The sequence below is a fragment of the Ambystoma mexicanum genome, chromosome 6p (genome assembly GCF_040938575.1).
Source record: "Ambystoma mexicanum isolate Mex_15411 chromosome 6p, UKY_AmexF1_1, whole genome shotgun sequence".
Lineage (NCBI taxonomy): Eukaryota > Metazoa > Chordata > Amphibia > Caudata > Ambystomatidae > Ambystoma > Ambystoma mexicanum.
The window spans coordinates 659,900,318-659,923,900 of record NC_090935.1 but is presented as its reverse complement, the minus strand read 5'-3'; the positions used below and the strand labels follow the sequence as shown (position 1 = coordinate 659,923,900).

The 23,583-nt window shown below is 44.9% G+C and overlaps 1 protein-coding gene across 3 annotated transcripts in view; it reads left to right on the top strand.

The window, feature by feature from the left end:
- MARVELD2 (MARVEL domain containing 2) overlaps window positions 1-23,583 on the top strand; it is a 323,008-nt gene that overhangs the window by 177,933 nt on the left and 121,492 nt on the right. For all 3 annotated transcript variants that reach the window (XM_069627536.1, XM_069627534.1, XM_069627535.1), the window contains exon 4: window positions 21,537-21,685. In XM_069627536.1, the coding sequence (XP_069483637.1) occupies window positions 21,537-21,685 (149 nt within the window). The remainder of the gene's footprint in view (window positions 1-21,536; window positions 21,686-23,583) is intronic.

Here is a 23,583-nt window from a genome sequence, read left to right as displayed (position 1 = left end):
CTGGCCGCTGCTCTGTCACAGCAATCGTGCAACCTCACTCCCTCTCCTCCTTGTTAGACGCTGCAACTACAGCTGAAGACATTGAGAGGCTAAACTTGCAAGGCCTTTCACCCACGACACTGCAGCTGACAACTGGCAGGAACGTACTGGTGCTACAGTCTGCGGTAGACAAGAGGCCCTACTGGAAATACGCTTGGGTGGTTAACCACCAGAGGAAGCTACATAAGGAGGATGCTTGTACTGATACAAGTGGTGTGATCGTCCTTGAGGCGGGCTCTCAGAAAGTGGGAAGGTGCCAGACTTGAGCAACTGCAACACAATTACAGGGGGGCGCAAGAACCGCTGCAGGTGCATGACTTGTGTCAGGGTACTGCACGCCTGAAATATTGAATGCTGTGCTGGGGTCCTGAAGGAGATACCCGTGAGTGGAACAAAGAGCTGGACAGTGCCCCAATCGGCAGCTGGCTGAGGGTAGAAGCACCTGTGATGCCGACGCTTTAAGGGCATACCTGGGAGGAAAGGACTCCCTCTTGGTTCTGATACGCTGTATGGGTGAGGTACAGGGGCGGCAGACTGAACCAGGTGGAACAGAGCCCTGTACCTTGTACCTTAGGGCCACGCTGGAACACGCCAGACCCTTGGAAAGGCGACGATGTGTGTGGATCACACAGAAAGAAGTGGCATGAAGGCAGCTAGCCCACCTGACAGCTGAGTTAGTCTGGGTGAGTCCCCCTGAAAACACTGCGGTGTGTGGCACGAACCACCGGGCTTCCATTAAATATACAGGCCTAATACAGGCACTGCTCCCACATGCCTGACGAGTGTCATAAAGAGAAAGCCAGGCAGACCGTCATGGAGGCGTATGCCCAGAAAGAGGAGAGCAACCCAACGCAGCAGGGTGAGCAGGCATTAACGGCTGCCGGGACGCAGGTGGCTGTGCAAGACGGAGGTCCTATCCTGGCAGCTATGGCAGAGTTGAAGACAGCGCTGGAGTATACGATTGACGCAGTTATTGTAGGCGTGGGTTTGCTCCGCCAGGACGTGCGGGTGCTGGCAGCACTCCTGCATACAGCGGAATCGCAAGTGCGGGACAACACAGAAAACATCTTCAGCGCTCACCCAATTGGCAGACTCGCTTGATAGAGGGAAGATCCTGGAACACATCGCGGAAGATAGAGTGAGAGCCCGCAGGAACGTGAGGATACTAGGATTCCCTGAGGGTGCAGAGGGAAGGGACCCTACAACATATGTTGAAAACATGCTGTTGCAGGAGGTGGGCCTTGCCACGCTAACACAGGGATTCACTGTCAAAAGGGTGCACAGATCGCTGATGAAGAAACCTCTGCCATGCGCCCCTCCAAGCAATATATCTTGACTACACAGCTCTGGTCCAAAGGCAGAGAGCAATGTTTGGGTCAGCTAAACAACGATGGGGCGAGCAAACTTACGTTATATGTTGATTTTATCTGGCGAAGCACTGGAAGGTCGCACTTCTTCGACAGCACAGTGGAGGCACAATCCTGGATGGATGCACAAGGGATACTGCAGCTTCTGGGCAGGAACAACAATGAACCATAGTATAATGGCACTGATGCAGACTGGGGAATCGCCTTTGGGCATCACTACTCCCACACAGTGTCTAAACATACAGACATGAGGAACATGCATTGGAAACAAGGGGGGACACAGGATCGAAGAAAAGGCCTTCGAATGACTGCTGCAGTGGGCAGTTGCAACAAACCCCAGTTGTAACTTCAGATGCCTGTTTTAAGGCAGCAAGCTGCTGCACGTTACCCGGGAGGGCGAGGCGGGTGCGGGAGAAGCAGCTGGGCCTGAGAGGTCTTACTGCTGGGCCGCTGTTCAGTTGTGTGGAATCTTACTGTGTTGCACCTATGGTTGTTGGGCATGGGGAGGTGGCAGGGGCGGGCAAGCAATGGGTTGGAGTGGGGGGGTGGGTTGTTGTGTTATTTGACAGGTTGGACTGTGATACATTGAGAAATTGGTGGGCAATACATGAAAATGAGCCGGTGTCGAAATTCTGGTGTGCAGGGTGGGAGACATGTAAAGATGGGCTGGCCTGTGAAGATGGTTGTTTGGAGGCAGTATGGCCTCAGCTGCTGTGAGAGAAATTGCAGACGATTGAGTCATTAGACAGAATGGTAGGGCAGTGGGAATTGGAAAGGCATGGCAGTCAACCTCTATGTCAAGCGATAGTGGAATGGGTATAATCATCTGGAATGTACGGGGCCTCAACAACTATGTGAATCCATTCCTGTCTGGTCAAGAGGGGCAACCAGGTGGCAATGCTACAAGAAACGCATCTCAAAGCAGACAGACAAGCCACCATAGCCAGGAAATGGGGAGGCAAGCTGTATTGCTCATATTTTTCTGCGTACGCCAGGGGTGTCCTCATTTGGATTGCTCCGGCCGTGCCCTTCCAGCTACTGGAGTTTGAGGGATGGTGAGGGTAGAATGGTGGTGGTGCACGGACTGTTGGAAAATGGGGAAGTCTGCTTTGTCAACACATATGCCCCGAACATGATGCCACACTGTTTTTCAAGTCATTATACACAAGGCTATCTGCATATATGGAGTCTGCATGGGTTTGGGGTGGAGACTTTAACTGTACCCTTAATCCTGGACTAGATAAATCAGATACAAAATGTAAAAAACCCACACCACCGGCTTACGTCCTTGGCTCCCTTTTGCAGGACGTCAGGTTAGTGGGTATCTGGGGGGAAACGCATGGTGAAGCATGAGGTTATTAATATTTATTGGCCCCTACGCAATACACACGAGGATAGATTACATCTTCACAGGGAGGGAAACCCTGGGTGAAGTCGTACACGAGTATAAGGCCAGGGTTCTTTCCGACCATGTTCCGCTAATAGCGATATGGCAGGACCCCACCCCGAGACCTCGGATACCTACCTGGCGGCTAAGGTCAGAAGCCCTAAAAGATCGTGTTTAATGACTACATGAGGGCACGGGGTAGGAGTACTTTCATATCCGCATAGATAGCGTAGCAAAGATGAGCACACTATGGGATGCATTCAAAGTGGTCATGCGAGGAGTGGCGGTAGGAAAAATGGGAGGCTTCAGGAAGGAAATACTAAGGGCCCTGGGTTACATTAAAAACGAGATGGCAAAAATGGAAGTTACTGCGGCAGAAGCATCTGGGAAGTCTGGGGAGCTGCTGGGACTGAGGCAAAAATGCACAGAAGAATGGGAAAGGTTGGTGGTGGAACTAAGCAGGTGTTAATCAAGGAAAGCCATATACAATGCCATCGAGGCCTGGATGGAGAGGAACTGGATGTGTCTTAATGGGAGGAAAAAGTAGTTGATGATATTTGGCTCAACTCAAGCCCGAGCCAAACTCAGCCCAGAGTTTAAGTCCTTCACCTTTAAAGACGCTGTCATTACCGTTGGTGAGAAAGTGAAAACCCTCGGCTTGTTCCTAAAGCCTCCATGGGTGCCGAGGCAGAGGTCATGTATCTGCAAAAAAACTGCCAGTACTATCTTCGTTGCCTCAAGTCCATCCGACCCTACCTAAGCAATGAGAACAGTGCCACTATAGCTAGAACAACCATTCTGTTGCGGTTGGACTATTGGAATGCACTGATGTTGGGTGCCAGTATAGGATGCCTGACTAAATGCCAGATTATCCTAAATAACGCAGTAAGAATAATAAAGAGGAGAACAAGGAGACAGCAGATCACCAAGGATAGAACAGACCTCCATTGGCTCGCCGTTGAATATAGGGTACATTTCAAAAGCATGAGATTAGCACACAGATGTTTGTTTGGGCAGGCACCAGCTTATCTTAAAGAAAGGATCACCCACTATATACCAACAAGATCCTTAAGATCCGAGCCATTGAGTGAGATTAAATGCCCAACTTTCAAATGGTCTAACGGCCTGGGTATAGCGTTTCCTGTGAGAGTAGCCCAAAACTGGAACAGACTCCCAATCGAGCTAAGGCTCGAAAGGAACCATAACCGCTTCAGAAAAAAGCTGTAAACATACCTTTTTAAGTGAATGGTAATTATTCAGTATTCCCACTCCCTTAGCTGAACTGACTTTTGTCCTGTTTTATATGTATGTTCTTGACCTTTTTGGTGCGCCCTGATGCCTGCAGGCTGCGGCGCGGTATAAATCCATAAATAAAGGTACTAAGCAGGGCTGCACACTGTCGCCAATGTTGTATATTTTAGCATTGGAACCATTAGCTGTGTTCCTAAGGAGGGAGTATATAGAAGCTGAAATCAAGATAGATGGGGAGGTACACCTGGTCTCCCTATAGGCAGATGATATGCTGCTTTACGTAAGTCGGCCCAAAGATAATTTACCACACTTACTGGATGTTACTGACCAATTTGGCACATTCTCAAGTTGAAGGTGAACCCGGGAGAAATTTGGCCTCCAGTGGGTGTCAATGTGTTGCACAACCAGGCAGACGCGCACCAGGATAACATGCTGAAGGCCCTGGAAGGTGTGGCCAACTCTATGGCATTTTGGAAAAAGCTGCCCCTGGGGGTGCCATGCATGGTGGCTCCTCTGAAGATGGCCGTACTCCCATGCCTCTTGTACTATATTATTAATATGTCTACGGGAAGATAGCTTGGGGGTAACATGCTCGCCTTGGAAGCAAGACGACACAGAGCACCACAGGTTCGATCCCCGGGTCCGCTCTTAGAAACCTCTGGGTATTAAGCACGTTATAAATAACCTATAATATCATACCTTTTTAAAATACCAGAAGCTTTCTTTCACCACTTACATATGATGGCTAGAGAATTCCTGTGGGGAGGAGGGAGGAATAGTCGCTTTGCACACATTGCAGAGAGACTATGCAGAGAGCGGGATGAAGGTACCTAAGTTTGAGTGCTATTACCTAGTGGGGCAGCTGCAATTAACCGTGAACTAGCTAGTCGACAAGGCTACGTAGGACACCCTGTTTCTGCAACCGATGCTTGGGCCATACTTTTAGAAGGAAGTACTGTGGGTGAAAGAACTCACTTTAGAAAGACCCTCTGGACTATTGCAACTTGGCAATGACATATGGTGTGAGGTCTGGAGGCAACTGGGAGCATGTGATCCTTGTTCTGCACATGTTCCCCTGGTAGGAGTTATTGGAGAACGGGGAGTCGTGAGACAATATAGGAGGCAATGGGAAAGTAAAGGGCTAGCCACAGTGGGTGACTTATTACGAGAAGGTAAAATACTACATTTCCAGACCTTGGTTAGCGAATATGGCTTACAAAAGGGCCTGTTTTTATTATACTTGGATATGGTCAGGAGGATTGAGAGGAGATGGTTGGGCCCGTAAGAGGAAGTGTAGACCAATGTGATACTAGATACTATATATGATGTGGCAGATGGGGGACACATGGTCTCCAGATTGTATGACTTGTTCCTGGTTGGCCTTGCTGCACCGAAGCAGAAGGTGCGGAGGAACTGAGAGGCAGACATGGGGAAAGTTTTCACAGATGAACATTGGAGGAGGGTGTTGCTGTATACTAAACGAGTTTCGAGGAACACTAGATTCAAGTTAACCCAACTGTATATCACACATAGGGAGTAAATGGCCCCCCACAGATTATCTCGCATGGCTGGGAAGAACAATCATGTCTGCCCGATATGCACGTAGGCGGGGGGTCGGATATAATGCACATGTTTCGGGCATGTCCAGTAATTGGGAAATTCTGGCGGGGCTTGGTGGAGAGAGTGGAAAGAGGAGGTATTCAAATGCAGACATGGCCCCCTGAGTTTTGCCTGCTGGGACTGTTTCCAAGAGGAGTGAGATGTGATGCACACCTTTCTAAAATGAGGGATCTGATCTGTAGACTGGCGAAACGCAGAATAGCGATGGCATGGAAAATGGTGGAGGGTACCAAACTTGAGGCTTGGTGGGAGGATCTGAAAAGATGGTCGCTGGCGGAGACTGCAGTGTGGTATTGAGCACTGCGGAGAGGAATGCTTGAAGGGAGCGATGGGGTCAAAGCCTGCAATGTACTGACACAGACCATGTTTGCACACGATGAAGCTGAGTCTAATTGAAGGTATAGGATTGGAGAAGGGATTGGAAGGGTGGGTACTTGAGGGATCAATTGCAGAACACATGGACACTAAATGGAAGATGGGCAATGAGATAATAAATGGTTAAGCTTCGTAAGGTGGTGAATGAGGAAGGAGGGATAAAGGCTCATGTGAAGTTTGCACTGATAGATGCCTACAGGATTGTAACGATAAGGCTAAACATGTCTGTGTTGGTTGGTGTGTGTATGTCCGACACAATACCATTTGGAAAAAAAAAGGAAAAAGGATTTGTCACAGACCCCATAGGAATCAGAGCCAAACTTTAATCCATCACCATCCACACTCCCTACCTTACCAAAGATTGGACTAAAGCCCACACATACAAGCAACCAACCAACCACCCATCATGAACCAGAACTAAGAAACCCTTCTGTCAACTTAATTGAACTCCCAACCACAACCTCAGCAAATCACTGCACCCAAGAGAGAATCCCAAGAAAGGAAACCCCAAAAAGCATCAACCCATTTGGGACTCTAGAAAGGATAGACAACAATTTGCAAGGAAAACCAGACACACTGCGCTGCAGCTTACTTAATGTAAGAAGCATGGCAAAACACAAAACAGAAAGGTATGACTCAAGGCTGGCACCATCACACTGTTCCTCACAGAAACATGGCTATCCGACAACTACAAGACAATCGCCCATGAAGCAATACCAGAGAATTTCAAACTAATACACGCCAACAGAGAAACAACGGGGAGGTAAAATCGCAATGGCGCACAAAGACCACATTTGCACCACACCACTCCCCTCAACGAACATAGAAGACTGCAAATCCCTCTTCTTCAAAATGAAGCTCAACGACCAACCCAACCTACTGTTCCTGCTGATCTACAGACTGCCATCCTACAACCCGAACTTTGCAACAAAGCTCATAGACTCCATCGCCAATCTTTCAATCTATCATGATAATTTAATCGTGCTGGGGGAGTTTGACATCTGGTTAGAGAGACCAAAACCACAGAAAACTCACTCGGCACCCTTCTGGAAACACACCACTTCAAGCAAATAGTGATCAGATCCACCTTCAATACTGGACACACCTTGGACATAATCTTCTGCAGAGACTGATTCTCTACCACCACTGAGTGATCACCACCTAATCCCATTCACCATCAAAATCCGTACCCGCAAACTGCCCAGAAACACAATACTGCACGTTACTAACAAAAGAAACTGGAAGAGTCTCATCCTGGAATCATTAACAGACCTGTTGGAATCAACTAAACCAAACATCTCAGAGTTAAACAGAATGACCTCTGACTTGGTGGTTAAAAAGCATTGACACCTGGATCACTGAGGAACTAAACCAATTAGCACCAGCAAAGCCTTCAAAGCGACTGCAAAAAGAGAATGGCAGCAATGTGGTTCACAGAAGAACTGAGGGAACTCAGAAAAATAAACTGATTGTAATGGTTTGTCCATAGTTTTTCCAGTTTTCAATCTTATTAAATAAAATGCTGACAATGCAGAATATACAAATCAGCAGTCCTTAAAGCAAAAAAGACCTACTGTGACAGAAGAATCCAATTGGCAACAAACCCACAAAAAGAACCCTTCAAAATCCTCAGAAAAACGGTATCCTGCCACATCATTCGATCACAATCACTGTGACAACATCACCAACTACCTAAGAACAAAAATAGAAACAATCCAACAGACCATTAAGCCACGCAACAATAGACACAAGTACAATTACGGAATCTCCTACAACTGCCATGTCACCAACTGCAGCAACACTTGACTGATTCAAACCCACTTAGGAAGATGTTTTCTCCACATTAATAAATGACTCCAACCTCAATGGATCCCCCAGTGACCCATGCCCCCCCAGGGATCTACAAAGAAATATATCCCTGCATGTCCTGTACTGATAATTCAGAACTCACTTGCAGATTCCCATTACAAGTAAAGTCTACGTCCTGATAAGGCCCTTTTAACAAGTGACACAAGCGCATGGGAGCTGGCGCATCGAGCCCCAGGTGCCGAATATGTGGCGACCATCACAAGACTTTACTGGAAGTCCTTGTTGCTCCCATCTTTAAGCATTAGAATGTTGCAAGTGGAGAGACTGTTTGATCTGTATCAGAATATATTCTTAATTCTGGCTATGCTACCATCACACCCGAATATTCGGGTGCTAATCACACTATGTGGATATCGTAAAAATGATGAGTCGCCCATTACTTGCCCCCAGTCACATCGATACATTTTGGGATTTATGTATCTTTTCTAATGATTGTTTTTGTATTTGATTTTCTAAATAATTTCATGGAATAAATAGTATTTTAATATGATTGTCACTCTTATGTTTATGTTGACCAAGTAATCAAGTCAATAATGGGGTATTGGTGTGCTCCCACGTAGGTACTAAGTGCAAATGGAGTGGTAACAAGTTTCCTAGTAGTTTAATGTTTATTTTCTTCCCATCGTGAAACTGGTTCCCTGAGAACACATTTACTGGGAAGTACCCATTTTTAGATAGATAACATTGCAATATTAAGGTAGGTTGTCCAGTCTCACTGCGCCAACACAATAATCAATCCAATACTGCTTGAGTTGCAGATTTATTACAGAGTATAATTGAACACCCTGACATGTGTTTCGAGCAGTCCTAGCTCTTCCTCTGAGGCTTATAAATGAGGACATGTTGACGTGGTCATATCGAGTAAGTGTTGAAATTACTGAATTATATTTCTTCGCAGTTGCGGCAATTGATTATGAAACTTCTGTGCTCGGTGGTCTTCCGGACTGCGTGGCTTGGCTGGTTTCAAGGTTAGGGGATAGGGAGAGAAGCTGGCCCTAACGTGCACTATTCACAGGATTCACATAAAAAGTGTGCGTAACCAAAACATTGCTGATGAATTACGTAGCTTTATTCTCATTCTCAGCTCAGTGTGGTGTGTGTATGTGTGCTACGTGAATCCTCTACAACTTTTGTTGAATAGTGCAAGTTGGGGCCCGCTTCTCTCCCTATCCCCTAACCCTAGATAAGCGGCTCACCAGCGCATCCTAGGGATAGTTAAATCACAAGGGCTTAGGAAGAAATGTTGGAGACCAACTTCAGCTATAGGCTACATATTTGTAGAATTGTATGAATGACTCTAAGAATTGATTACTGACCTATGACTAGTGTGTGATAAATGTATTGGGAATTTCACAGGAATACTCCCTGCTTTTTGAATCCAAGTAGTGTGTTTTGATCACTAGATTCTTTACAGTTGGCATATTATAATTAACTGTTTTAAGCAGTTTGTTTGTTGCATCCTATAGTCAATACATCCCAGGTAGACAATACCCATGGATGTGGTGGAACTATCATGGGGAATATCTATTGCAAAGCGCTACACAACCCTGCTTCTCCTAACATCTGCTGTGTATAAGATTGGCGATAGACTTGGGCAGTGGCTTTTCAATGTGGTATGTTTTTATGCAGAAAACTCCTGTATCTTAGAGTTGATTCTGTGAGTAGTGTAAGATGGAGGTGTAAGAGGGAGTAGATTAGTGTAGCCAATGAGGGGAGATTGTATTAGCGAAAGTGAGTTTTGGATCGGAATTATTGTTGAATTTGCACTGGAAAATCTCAAATGGTCAACGGCGAATAGTTCTTAGTGTTGTGAGGAGCCAGGAATGAGACGCAGACATAAAGAGCTCATAGTTTTGGCAATAAACATTTATTGAAAATAAAAGGGGGTTGGAAAATGCCTTGCTGTACATAATCTAGGAGCTGTTCCCCTACATCAACCAAAACTAAGGGTCTGTCCAGATGTCCAAAGCAAACACCTATCCTAGCCTTCACATTCTAAAAGTAACTGAGGTGTTAAGGGTAATGTCTTTGGGCTTGAAAGTGCACAAATGTTCGGTCTCAAAAGAAAGTTGTAACTCCAACACAGAAGTTCCCAGTGGATAAAGTTCACAGTTCCAGAGGATGACTCCCTTCTCATGGGGTTCTCTTAGATATGCTTTAAACTCTTAAGGATGTGAGTCTTCCATGCACTTTTTTGGTCAAATTAAAAAAGAAAATAACTTGCATACAAGTCCCAACTTTGTAGGATACCTGGTATACTTTCCTGCCAGGTTTTTCTCCACTTGAATGTAAGTTTGGCTTTACCTGGTGTGCTCTTCTGCCAGGACTGTTTCCTGTGATTCCCTTTACACACTTGGAAACTTGACTTTGCTGCGTTCACTCCATTATTCTTCCTTTGGAAATATCTGGTCTCATCTTCCCTTACATTCACTCCACTTGCTTTTATCTGGGTTCGGTAATGTTGCCGAAGTGTCCCAGTATCCCTCCTGAGAACTTATCAGCTTTCCCTGGCATTTTTCAGTTCCCTCGCAGTAAACTGGAAGCAACGCTTTGGTCTCCCTTTCCACTTTACAGGCTTGCCGGCTTCGCTGATGACTTCCACGTCTTCCGTGGTTCCCCCTTGCCTGCTTCTGTGTTTGTGCAGTGCGGATGCTGCTCTCCGGGTCCCGTGACAGTTGGGAAGTGTCTACTTCTCTCCCTCTCATAGTTTCCACACGAGTGGCTGCACAGTCCTCCAAAAGGCTTGTCATTCCCTCAGTCAGCACCGAGCGGGGCAAAACCTCCACAGCCAGTGTCTCTCTCTGGCACACTGCAGGTGCTTAGGGGTTCTCCCCATTTTGGGCTCCACAGCGGTTCCCTGGGTTCCCCCCAGCACTCCACAATTCTCCACAAGCTGTTGGGGTGAAAGGGTTCCCCCTGCTCTTCTCCGGAGAAGCAGTTCAAATCCCCTTCTGCAACAAACGATTCCTGTTCCTTGGTATTCCAGGGAGGGCCTCTCTCATACTTCCAGAGTCGTTCCTTGTTTTTATACTGGCTCTGGCCAATATGATTTTGTGAAGGTCTAGACTGCTGTAGGTGGTTCTTACATGTGATCCTCTTTCCTCTCCCTCGTCCCAGTACTGATCTTATAACTCCCATGTCAGTCTTTGGGAATCTTTCACGTTGCAGTACTTGGAAAGGGATCTTCATTTAGGTATTCTTCCTCGTCCCAGTACTTTTTAGGGGAATGGTAGGAGAAGTACAATCCATGAGTCCATTAGGGAAGGGATTGTTCCTGGGTTGTCTGAAAGGGATCTAGGGTTTCTTTAAGAGGCGGGGATACCACAAGTCGTGTCCTCCCCCTGAGGGTTGGCATCTCTCATGTGATCCTCCCTCAAATAGCCACCCCCAGGGTCAGGATCAGGTAGCCGCTGCCGTCCCCTGGCCATATAAGGAGAGGTTCTCCCCAGGAAAGAAGTGATGACATCAGATTCATCAGTGTTCTAGTTCAGTTTAAGGGCGTGGGGTGACTCACCATAAGGAACCCAATATCCCACATTGCTTGAATGAAGTATTGTTTGGTCGCGTAATACGTTGGTGAGATAAAGCATAGGAGGTTCTGTGTTGTGAAATCTCTGGGAAAGGGTGGTCTGCTTTTCAGAATTGGTCCAATGTCCTTGGGTCTGTTGGTGTCCTTAAGGGTTGTGTCTTAGCAAACTTTTTTATTTCCAGGTTGACATGGATTTCGGAAGACTAGATGATTTTCCTTTATGAATAAATGTCTTGGGAGCAAGTACCAGATCATGGCTGAGAGAAAAAGGAATGATAATGCTCCATGGCATTTCATTTCTGATTAAGTTTTCACAGGTACGGTTGTATTGAGCTGCAGTCTTCAAGTTGGGTTGTACTGTTTGTAATTTCTGATCCCTGCTGTGGATGGGATGATGAGTATTGGATAGGATTTTAAATTATATCCTCCGATTGGGAGCCAGTGGCCTTTTCGTAGGACTGTGGTGATGTTTGTCTTTGAAGTCTCAGGAGTCTCACGGAAGCATTTCACTCTCTTCATAGTCTCTATAACAAATAATAAGGGAGCTCTAGTTATAGACTGATGGCATAGTCTAGTTGTAAGATTACTAGACCAATGACTACCACGGTTGTGTATGTGGAGGCAAATAAGGCAGGGTGTGCAGAATTGCTTGGAGTTTGGACGAAGCAACCAAGTTCAAGGGGCACTGTCCACGAGGATTGAAAGGTATTTTGGCAGTTGCTGTGGACAAGTTTACTTTTTATCAGGCCAGGGTCTGGTGGAAGGTTTGGGGTTGCTGTGACAGATATTAATTCAGTTTTGGTCCGGTTGAGTTTCTGATTGTAGTCATCTGTGCATCGGTACAGGCAAAGCATGCGCCAAGATCCGGCTTGTAGAGGAGTTTGTCTGCTTAAAAGCGATTTGCGTATAGTCTGCGTAGGTAAAACCTGGGGTGGTGGGTGTAATTACTAGGTTCCAAAAGGGGAGAGGAGACAGAGAGAGAATAGGCTGGTTCATCCTCCACAACATCTTCATTGGCTGATGATGGGTCAATCTGAAGAGTCTGACCTTTTGTGTGGGAGGTGTCTGTCACCTTTGGAGAGATGTTGAAGCACTGCATAGGTAAGGTCACCCTTCACAGATGTCCTGGTATCACTTTATGCATTTCGAGTTGCCAATCTTCATGAGCTGTCTGCTGTCACCATAGTCTCTTCACTCTGCGTGACAGTCAGAAAACCTGTTTCAAATTGTGTCCTCCCTTTACCTTAGGAGTGTGTTCAACCCAAGTACCAGATTGCCTAGGCAAATAGTATACTTTTCCCATGTCGCCTGACTCATTCATTCATTTACTAGTTCCAATGCCTACATCTGCTGATGTGTTGAATGTTTTTCAAAATGTTTTATCAAAAAGTTTTATCAAAAAGCCGGAGTGTGGAACTGATGGCACCGCTCATCTTGTAGAGGGATGTGTTTTGAAACTCCTGAGACACTTGCATAGCCCAAGTTGATATCTTTGACCATATTATGGACAATTTGAATAGTTTTATTAAAGTCCCTTTGTGCTGATAAGAAAAGCTATAAGAGTGGCCAATGAGGAACAGGATAGTATTTCACCGTTTGGGTCTGAGATGTGTGATCATTGGTCTGATAAGTATTTTCTATGCATTTAATTGCGACTCACTCCATAGCAGGCTTTACGTATCAAGCAAAATGACTTTTCTTTTGGGTAAGTTACTGACTGCTGGTGCATTTGTCTTGAGGTAGTTTGCTCATGGACTCGCTGCAGATCTGCATTCTGGACGCATTGAAGTTTGGTCTTCATTGTATATTTTAGCACATCCAAAGTCACTGATGGTCTAGACAGGTGCTTCAAAGGCATTGAAGAACAAATCTGAGAAAGATACCTCACGTTTGTTAAATCGGAGGAAAAGCAATCCCTTTGTGTTATTCAGGATGGAGATTTCACACATTCGATCCAAATAAAGATTGCCACATCAGCTGTGTCCCGTGATGCGGGTCAGACACCATTTCCAAATATCTTCATGGGCACCACAGATCCTTGCTTCAGTCTTGACATTAATGACTTTTAACCAATCCGTATCCATCCTAGTGCTGTCTGCAGTCCTAGAAAATGGGTGTCATTCGCATAATAAAACAAATATCAGGCCAAATGACGGTTGTAGTTTTGCCTGGGGATGTAAGTACAGATTATCAAATAAAATGGAGAGCATTGAGCCTTGTAGATCACCACATTCAACTTTGAAGATCTCTGATTCTAAAGATTCCATTGTTAGTTTCTTAATGACAGCATTAGCCAATCCATTCGGGCCAGGTGCTCTTGAGGATTTGAGGTCTTTGATTTTGGCCAATATAGCTCCTGATGAAACATCAAAAGGGCAATATGTCAGCGCTTCGCTGTTAATATTGATCTCGTCTGGTTCTAATGCAGAGTTACGATAAATATTTTTCACAATCGGCTCTACTTATTGGATTGTCCAGTGAGCTTTTACTTTTGCCTCTAGAGTCACTTAAAAGTGACCAAATGCTTCACAAATTTTTAGAGCAGATGGTTTGGACTAATTGCTGATGAGCGCGATTTCTTACCGCCCTTTTGATGTTCCTAATGATGGTCCTATATCTATTTTTTATTTTCCTTGCTAATGCATCATATTGTGAGATGGGTAAATTATGTACCTTAATTTTGCGGAGATTAGCTCTTAGACCCCTCTTGGCATCTCTAATCTCACTGTTGAATGGCTGCACATTTCCTTTCACTCTTGTCATAGGTCTTCTGGTAGAAGTGGCATGCTTAATAGAAAAGGCCGCCATCCACTCCTCAATAGAGTTAATGTACATGGTGTAGAAATCAGGCAGGCTACAGGTATCCTCGTCAAGTAAGGCTTTAGTGGCCCGACTGATGTTATTGTCTGACCAATTTATTCTATTCCCTGCCTGAGTTACCTTAATTGTCCCCATATTGCTCTGCACACAGCTGTCCCACACAATGTTGAAAGTGCATCAGAGGAAGGCATGGTCACTCCAGTTGTTCAATGTCACTGCCATATCAACAACTAGTTGTAACATTTAGGGATATAGAAAAATATTATTCCAAAGTACTAGCTGCCGTGCCGTTTGTCCATGTCCGTTTACCCGGTATGTCTCAGGGGGTACGGCCGTTGACCATTTCAAGTTCGCGACCATCAAACAGCCGTAACCAACCCATCCCCTCGGCGTCCTGTTTATTGTGCATCATTGTACATTTGTTCTTTAGCTTGGGGTTCGAAGAAGAGATTTCCGCCCCTGTCATATGACAGTTAAAGTCACCAAGCACTACCACTGCTGAGTTCCCAAATTTAGTTGTCCAAGATGTCATTAGTTCCTGCAGTGCTTCTTGGATTGATTCCGTTTTTGCTGCTCCAGGTTTGTATACATTGACGAGGAGGAATCTTTCTGGTATACATTCATGTCCCAGCTCCACTTCGACTGCAATAATGTTCTTTTCTTGATAACAATTAACCTGACTTGAGGCCAGTGAATTGGTCACGCCAATTAGTAGGCCGCCCGAGGGACTGCCTTTTTCTCCTCTGGTTGCAAAAGCTTGATGCACCACATACCCATCAAAAATCGAGGAGTCAGTCGCCCAGGTTTCTTGCCGACAGAAGCAGCTGTGTTTGGCCAAAGCTTTGGCCGATCCCTCCGCTCTCAGCAAATGGGGGAAGCCTCTGCAGTCCCATGTGAGGATAGTAAAATCTCAGTCATCGGCTACCACACCCGGAAGAGAGTCCAGCAACCTTTTTAAAGTTTGCTGTAGTTCCACAGAAACCAACCGCTTCCCTTCCATAGCAGTAGAGGATACCAAGGGTTTAGATGGAGATATCGGCTCCTCTGATACTGCATTGGGGTCGGCCTCGTTCAAACGACATCAATGTCAATGTCCACTAGCCTCAGGTCATCTTTATATTTTCTGATTTTAGCTGTGGATGCAAATTTGCAGTGTAGCGCAGAAACATTCGGGTCAGGACCCTTAAGTGTCTCGACAAATAGGAAATCATCCGTTGTGAGGATTCGAAGTTCCGGGACCGAATTAAACCTCATCAATAATTCAGATCGTGCTAGCCATTTGTTTTTACCACTCTGATATAGGTTCTTTATAAGACACACACGGTTGTTGGATGGCTCTTTACACTCATCCAGCAATATTGGAGTTGTCCTCGTCGATTTGTCGCCTATATCTGACGATTTTACTGATTTAGCAGGCATGTAAGGCGCACTTTCTTCTTCACTGTGGTCCGGGATGTCTAGCAGTTCGTCAGCTTCACCCAACTTTACTTGCTCCTTGAGCAGCCAGCTAGTTAGATGGCCCTTGGTTGGGGGGGGGGATCTTTTTCCTGGCTTTGGCCGCTCTCTTCCTGGCTTTTTTGGACTGCATTATGGGGGATGACGCATCTGGCTCCAATGCTGGTTGCATCCTAGCTTTAGTGTTCTTTAGAGCTTTCTTTGCCAGTCGACTCTGTTTCCGGGAGAAGTAGACCAAAGGGCTTTGTTCAAGATCCGGAGGGTTCTCGTTGGTTTGTTGTTCATTATTGTCTTCTGCGATTTGGATGGCTTCAGACAAATTAACATTGGCCTCTTCACGTTCGTGTTCCGGCTGATCCTGGGTCTGCGTGCGTGTGATAGTATTGGCCAGAATTCTACCTGACATTTGCAGCAGGATTTTAAGGGCAAATTGTATAGATGCCACTGAAGACTGTAGCTCCACGATCTCGTTAGCCATAGGTGCCGGGCAGTTCGACTCCTCTGATTCTTTCTCTGGTCCGTCTTCCATTGAGGTCAAAACCAGGTTGGATGAAGCAGATAGGCAACCGAAACTACCTGACGGATTCGGTAGTTCCGTCCCTCCATCTGGATAATTCTCAGCCTGAGGCAGGGTGCAATTTTCTGCTGGCAATGGAATTTGTGACAACATTCCTTTTTGGATATTTAAACATAGCTCCAATAGTGAATTATTGTCAATGTCCTCGTAGTTGGTCGAGCTCATTACTCCGCTGGCACAGGGACCTGGAGCGGCAATCTCTTCAATACTGGTAGTGGTAATATCCACTGGAGGGATCAAAGGGTTCGGGGGAAAGAAACCCGTGATCATGGCTTGGCCCGTGGGGATGGGATTTTTAGTTCCTTTTTTGACCTTGTGATGGTCACCGGAGGAGCCGAGTCGGCGCTCGCCTTGCTGGATTGTTTTCTGGTTTTGCGCAAGTTGTATTTGGTCTGTGCCAAACCCTTTCCCGGGGACATTGCCAATTTGCTAGTGGTGGCCTTTATGTCTAGGTCCACTTCCCACTCAATGCACCTCCGGTAACGTCTTATTAGAGTGGATCAAATTTTACTATTGATCAGAGACACACCTAGATGTGTCTCAGACAACTTCTTATTGAAGTGAATCAGATTATATTGTTGGTCGAAAACCCACAGAAGGTCAATGAACTTAGTATCAATTACTTGATATGTTTAAAGTTTACTTTACTTTAGTTTAATTTACTTAAACTAAATCACATTAAATAAATAATTGTTAGTTTCTGTGTGATCAGTAAGAAAGGATTTTAGCGACACCAGTGCTGAGGCAATTCTGCCCTACGATGACCCACTTTCGGGGATACACCATCTTTAATGATGCATGTTGAACACTGACTAAAACAACTAAGTGTGCCTTTAATATTTTTGGTTACTATGCGATTACCAGCAGAAGGTGTTTGGAAAGACAGACCTGCACCTGTGTGCTTTTAAGGGAGGAGAAGGAAGACCATGATTGTCGGTGCTCTGAGAAATGCAAGAACTGAAGGCTGGCGTATGTGCAGCTGACAAGAGCGAGATGCTGTAAAGGTGAAGCAATGAAGTAGCCAACAAGTGGGAAGAGGAGATGTACGAGTGCAGAGTGTCTGGGTCTTCAGTTTGAGATCCCACGGAGTACCCTGCAATACTTCTGAACAACCAATAGTCTACAAAGCTCCATTGGTGAGTCTCTGAGAGGAACATGTGTGGGGAGCCAAGAAGTTGATCCCAATCTCCACAATACCTATACAAAAAGCATGTGGGAGGCTGCAAATCTGACACACCAGTGCTGACCACGCTGAAATGGGAACCACAGCACACAGAGAGGGTGGGGATTCACAGAAGGAACTCCAAGAGTGTCCAAGTACTGGGAACCCACAGGAGTTGACAAGTTGTCCCACATTTGCCTAATTCCAGGCAAAAGGAAAGTTACAAATATTGCCTGCTAGGAAATGGAGTGTGAAGGGATCAATGAATGAGGAAGGGATTACAAAGGGATTAAAAATATGAAGGTAATGCTGCTTTCTGGAAATGGAAGTCCAACATGTTCTTTCAAGAGATAGCATCAGCATCAATAGAGAGGTTCTGCATTTTGTGATTTGAAGGGAGTCGCACAGCATTCTGTGAGTGCGAAGGAAGTTGTAAAAAGAACACAAGGGTTGCTTTCATACAAACAGGAGAACGTTTTGGAAATAACTAATTTAGTGAGGAACATGTGGAATTGAAGAGAAAAGGAGACGCTAGCCATGGGAGTAATGGTTCCAAGTTGTTAATCGAGCCATAAAAAGATTCATTTGAGAAAGCGACTTTATCCACAAGGAGTTTCTTGGTGGTTTCAGGTCCTGACAAGACTTTTGAAAGTAACGGTAGCTTTACTTACAACTAGGAAGGTGGTCCAGTAGGATCTCCTGATCAATGATATGTCACGAAGACTAGCAGACTGCATAAGAGATGGACCCAGAAGGTTACCAGGTTAACAAATCCACATTTATTGTGGATGGGTACAAGACATTATGGAATGAAAGAAAGATCAATCTAAACAAAGAGTGTTTTGTTTTCTCCATAACTTCAACCAAAAGTTCTACTTGTGCATTACAGACTCTAAATCCAGGGTCCCATCCCAGAAAGGTTTGACAGTTCTCAGGAATGCACCGTCTGTTTTCTTTTTTTTTCTTCTTTTTTTTCTTTTTGGAGTTGCATCTCTTTCTTCACATCCTGGTATCTCTGGTACTCTAGAAACTCTTCCTTCTTGATCTCGAGGCCTCTGTGTGCTTCCACATTAGGCCTAGGCAGCAGCAAGAGGGAGGGCGGAGTGTCGCCAGGCCAGGCCCAGCCCCAGGCTTTTCAGCAGGGCCTGAGCTACTTGTACTGGTCTGTGGGCTGGGTTTGCTATTGTTCCTTTTTCCTTGTCTGAGGGCATGGGTCTGTTCTCCAGCAGCTAGTCTTCCTATTCAACTATCATGTGCAATCTTATACAGAATGTACTTTGCTCTTCCTCTCCTCTAATCTTCTGTTGCGTCTGCTCTACCAATTCCTTGGGGCTCCATCAGGTGCTTGTTCCACCTAACTTCCCTCGGGCATCTAGCATGTATTCTCCTATTTGTCTGTTTCAGCCACACCTGGGCAGAGTATCCCTAACCCTTCTGTGGAGCCTCTTTCAACATTCTACTCTTGTGCCTCTTGACAACCTTTTGGTCCTCCTCCACCTTCTGCTTTCTCTCCATCTTCTTAATTCTTCCACTTTACTATTGTCCTGATTGTCAACTCCTTTTTACCCCCACCCCCTCCTTCTCACTCTACTTGACCTGGATATTACTTTCTTTCTCACCACTTCAACCTTGGTCATGATCTCCTGCTTTTTCCCTCCTCATCTTTGTTTTTGAACTCCTTTCTCTAGCATCCTTCCCTCTGACTTCCTCTCTTCAGCATTTTGCACCCCACCACCTCGATCGCCAAATGCCCACATCTCCCTGAATCGCCTTGTGGCCTATGTAGGGCACTGGCCCTGCCTCTGGGTATTACCCCTGCCTAACTAATCTCTGGTGTCTGTGTTTTAAAAAAAATCTGGAACATGGTTGGTTACATTCTGCTTTACTGCATCTTCCTTGCTGCTCTGTTGGATCCATCTACTCATGCTGGGTTGTGGATGGAGCCTTTCCCAGCTTTCCACCATCTTGGATTTTCACTCCACTCTGCTGCACCAGCTCCTTCCCATGTATGTGCGATGTGCTTTTTGGTATTACCATGCCAGCCTGCTTGCGGACTGGGGTTAGAAAAAGGAATGGTCTCTGAGCTCAATGAATTGTATACACAAGTTTAACCTTTCCCCCCCCCGTTTCTGGGATTTTTTGATTCCCCCTACACCTCCCAAAGTGAAATGCTTGTTGTTGCTGGATTGGGTGACCTTTCCTTTCCCACAATCGCATACAAGGGCTATCAGGGTCTTGTGAAGTGAATCAGTACTTTATCACTTGCGGACACAGCATGGATTTGTGATGACTACACCCAGAGAGTGTTTGTTCAGTGAACATTTTCATATCCTGTGCCCCGTAAAAGGACCAGACTATAGATTAGGGCTTCTGCAAGAAGCCAGTCACATGTCTAACGTAAGCCGGGGATCCTCTCCTGTCAGCCAATGGCCCAGCATCACTGAGTGGGCAGTGACTCCAGGCCCCCATTGCAACTCCACCCTTCAGACTAAGAGACTGGCGGGGAACATCATTGCAAGTATCAAAGGCCACTGACTGTTTTTAACGAATTGGTGTCCCGATTTTCACCATCAGAGCGACCTCTTGAACCTCCATATTGGCTTGGGATCAGCCGGATGTATTCTGCATGCGATGGATACCGAGACCTAAATTACGTTGCCTTGGGAAGGGTGGTCCCTTGTCGGGTCTTGAAGACCTCTGGCATGCCATGTGTTGCTTGGATATCTCTGGTTTAGGGATCAATGTGTTGGTACTGGTGAACTTCACTGCATAGACCTGGAGTACGATTCTACCATGACTAGGAGTTGAGCCCCACCAGGCAGTAGGCAAATATCAGTTCTGATATGCTCTATTTGTCACTGTACTGTTTCTTAATTGGGGTTTGCGAGATCTCTTGCTCCAGTGTCTTGGCACACAATGCAATACTTGACAGTCTCTTCCACAATCTAGTCGGTCCCTGGAAACAATGCTTTCTCATAGTTCTTTCATTTTTATGATGCCTTGATGACCCTCAGAGCATGACTCTGGTTGTAAGAGACGCTGGAAAAACAATTCTTGTGCTGCAACCCAGTAAATGTTCCTCTGACTTTGAGAACGCCTTATGAATGGTGGAGTATGAAATTCCACTTTGTGAAGGAATTTAGAATGCCCTGATTCGAGAGTGCTAGTTATTTTTTCTCAACTCTCTGGTGAGGGCTGTGAACCATCTAACCTAAAGGTGGGACGATGCTCCAACTTGAACCAAACCTCTACAGGAGGTAGCTATGGCAGAGCAGTAAGGCTCGACTGCAGGAGGAGTGGCAGTGAAGTACAATTAATCCACACAGTTAACCAAAGAAAGCACTCTTTCACCAGTTGGAATATATGCATGTATATTGGCTATGGCAATGGTTAGGGCCTGTACATGAATGGGGTGGTTTTTCTATATACATCTTCAGTGTTCAGTTCTCTTTCTGCGTAGTCTCTTGTTGTTTGTTTTTGATAATGTCTTTACTGATCCCTGGGATGCTTTTTGGTTTCAGTGGCTACTTATCCTTGGGGAATTGATGGGTTACGGTTGCTCATTCTATATTTCTTGCACATTACATAGTTTTGCTATATTCCTCTTGGATTTAGGCAGTTCTTAGAGCAAGATGTTGTAGTTTCGCATTCGCCATTGGTACCGACGCTTAAGTCATTTTATGTTGCTTTGAAGGAGTCCTACTCCTTGCTGGTTCTTTCCTTTTGTTGTCACACATTCATCCCTCCCTGCTTTGTTTTTGCTCTCTGTAGTGAGAATATCTACAGTGTCTTTTTTTGAGAGAGCAAAGAAATATTTGTCTGATTTCATAAACCTTGGTGCTGCCATGAACAAAAACCTGTAAACTCAGATTTTTTGCTGGCCTTTGTCCCCTTCTTTTGTTCTCCATCCTGACCAGTTTGCAGTGCCTGAGTGGTACATAGGGAATTCAGGGTAAGCAAAAAACACATTAAATCCTACATGATCTGTTCCCATTATTCACTCTTAAGCAGTATGAATCTGTCAGGGAACTGAACACCATAAACTGTCAAACATCTGACTTCTTGCATTTTCTTTCTTTGTTTAGCATGAAGTAGCTACAGGAACTGATCAATTGCGAGCAGTCCAATCGGCCAACCAACACTTGAAACCTGTGATGCTGAAACCGGAACTGCTCAGTGGACATATTCCAGCAGGTCACATCCCTAAGCCAATAGTAATGGCTGACTACATAGCGTACGTATTATTGTAAAAGTGAATGACATACATGCACAGTGAACTATACACACTACTTTAGCTATTTCTATGCCTTAATTCCCCTGATTTTTTTCATGGTTCTCATGCAATGAAGGTAGAAGGTAATCAAACAGTTTTCAGAGACCCTTTTATGGACTAAAGCAGTGGGACAGTGTACCTCCAGTGGAAGCCATACATACCCCGGCAGACAACAATGTTACACTAAACAGCAGATTTGTTTCTCTGACAGTTATCCCTGAAGCATTCCAGGAATAATTATTGCCAGCATTTACATTATACTCCACTTGCCAACGCTGAACCGCTATTCCAGGCAGGTTTTGTGCCAGAGAATAGTGCTGCACCCGACACAATGCTGTATAAACAGTTTGATCTATGTGCTTAGTGCAGAGAAACCACTACCCCTGAGCACCTGTCAAGTTTACTATTGGAAAGAAAATGCTGTTGGAGGGCTGGAGAGAAGGGGATTAACCCAAGATCTAGAAAACACATTTTTATTATCATTGTGTAAATGATTAACATTGCATGTCCTCAATAACGTCTCTACCCAGTTGTATCACTAAAGAAACACTATTGTGTGAATGTTGTTTTATACTCCTAGATAACACACAATGAATGCTCTCACTCTTTTATTTGCTTTCATGTATAAAAAAAAGTCAGCAATAATTTGAGAATTAAGAAAAGCATAGTCAAACAAAAAGCATTTGCATCTATAGGTAATGATGTAGTTGAATATAATCCTAGCATCCTACCTTCTCTTTTCACTTCTATGTATTTAAAGACTGGAGCCAATCAAATGTTGGTATAGCCACCTAAAAAATGGCACAGTAAAACGGTGATAAACTCACAGTAGTGATGTCTGTATTGTCAAGCCAGTAGACTGGTAATGTTATATCAACCACTGTAAATCCATTCAATGTAAAAGGCTAAACTGACATTATTTGTATTCAGTGAGCACTTCAAATCACAGATAATGCTGTTTCATGTTTTAGCGGCAGGTATGCTAGGCAAAATTCTGTGTGTTGTTTTTGCCATAAGAACCAAAATGAGATCACTTTTCAGGCTCAGGTCTAGGAATAAATGCATTTTCACCTAACCATTGATTTACACCACTAGCCACCTCTATACTAATTTACAGCCATTGTGGATGTGTATCCTGTTAAACCAAATTGTAAGTGCTTCACTTTATAAACCATCCAAAAAGAATATGCAACAGGATGAGGTCCCTGTTTATTCAGAAGTAGAGTTTTACCACTGGGCTTAGTATTTCCTAAGACTGACCGTAGTGTTGTCTATAGTGTAGATCTAAAAGGACTTCAACAATCAAACATTTTCTGCTTTAATTATTACCTATGGAAAGTAACGGGCCCTTCCACACCCAGTTGTAAAGTTAAATCTCTTAACACTGCTGCCTAGCCAATGCCAAGTGAGGGTTCTAACCCTTCGCCAGCATGGAAGCAGCCACCCTCCTTATCAGCAGGTTAACAAGCATGTTCATTGAATGTCAGATGTTTCTCATAAACCTTAATTATAATATACTAGGAGGTGCTGCTGCAGATCCTCACATAAATTGACCAATCACTGGCTAGTTGTTTTTCTGATCCAGCAGGTCAGCACACGTGACAAAGGTGACTTTCTGCTAGCCATTTCCTTTGGGGACCCTTCAAGACTTCACTCTCTTCCCTCAAACTGTACCATGGGAAATTATCAAAACAAATAAAAAGGGCAGATTTTAAGAGCAGTAAAACCTACTTTTCTATGGAAAATAGCCACATGTTGGCAGTCATGGGCAACACATTTCTAAAACCAAGCTAGGCAGATCAAGGCTGAGAGAGCTTGGCTCTCTATTGGCCACTCTTGCTGATTGGCCAATAACTACA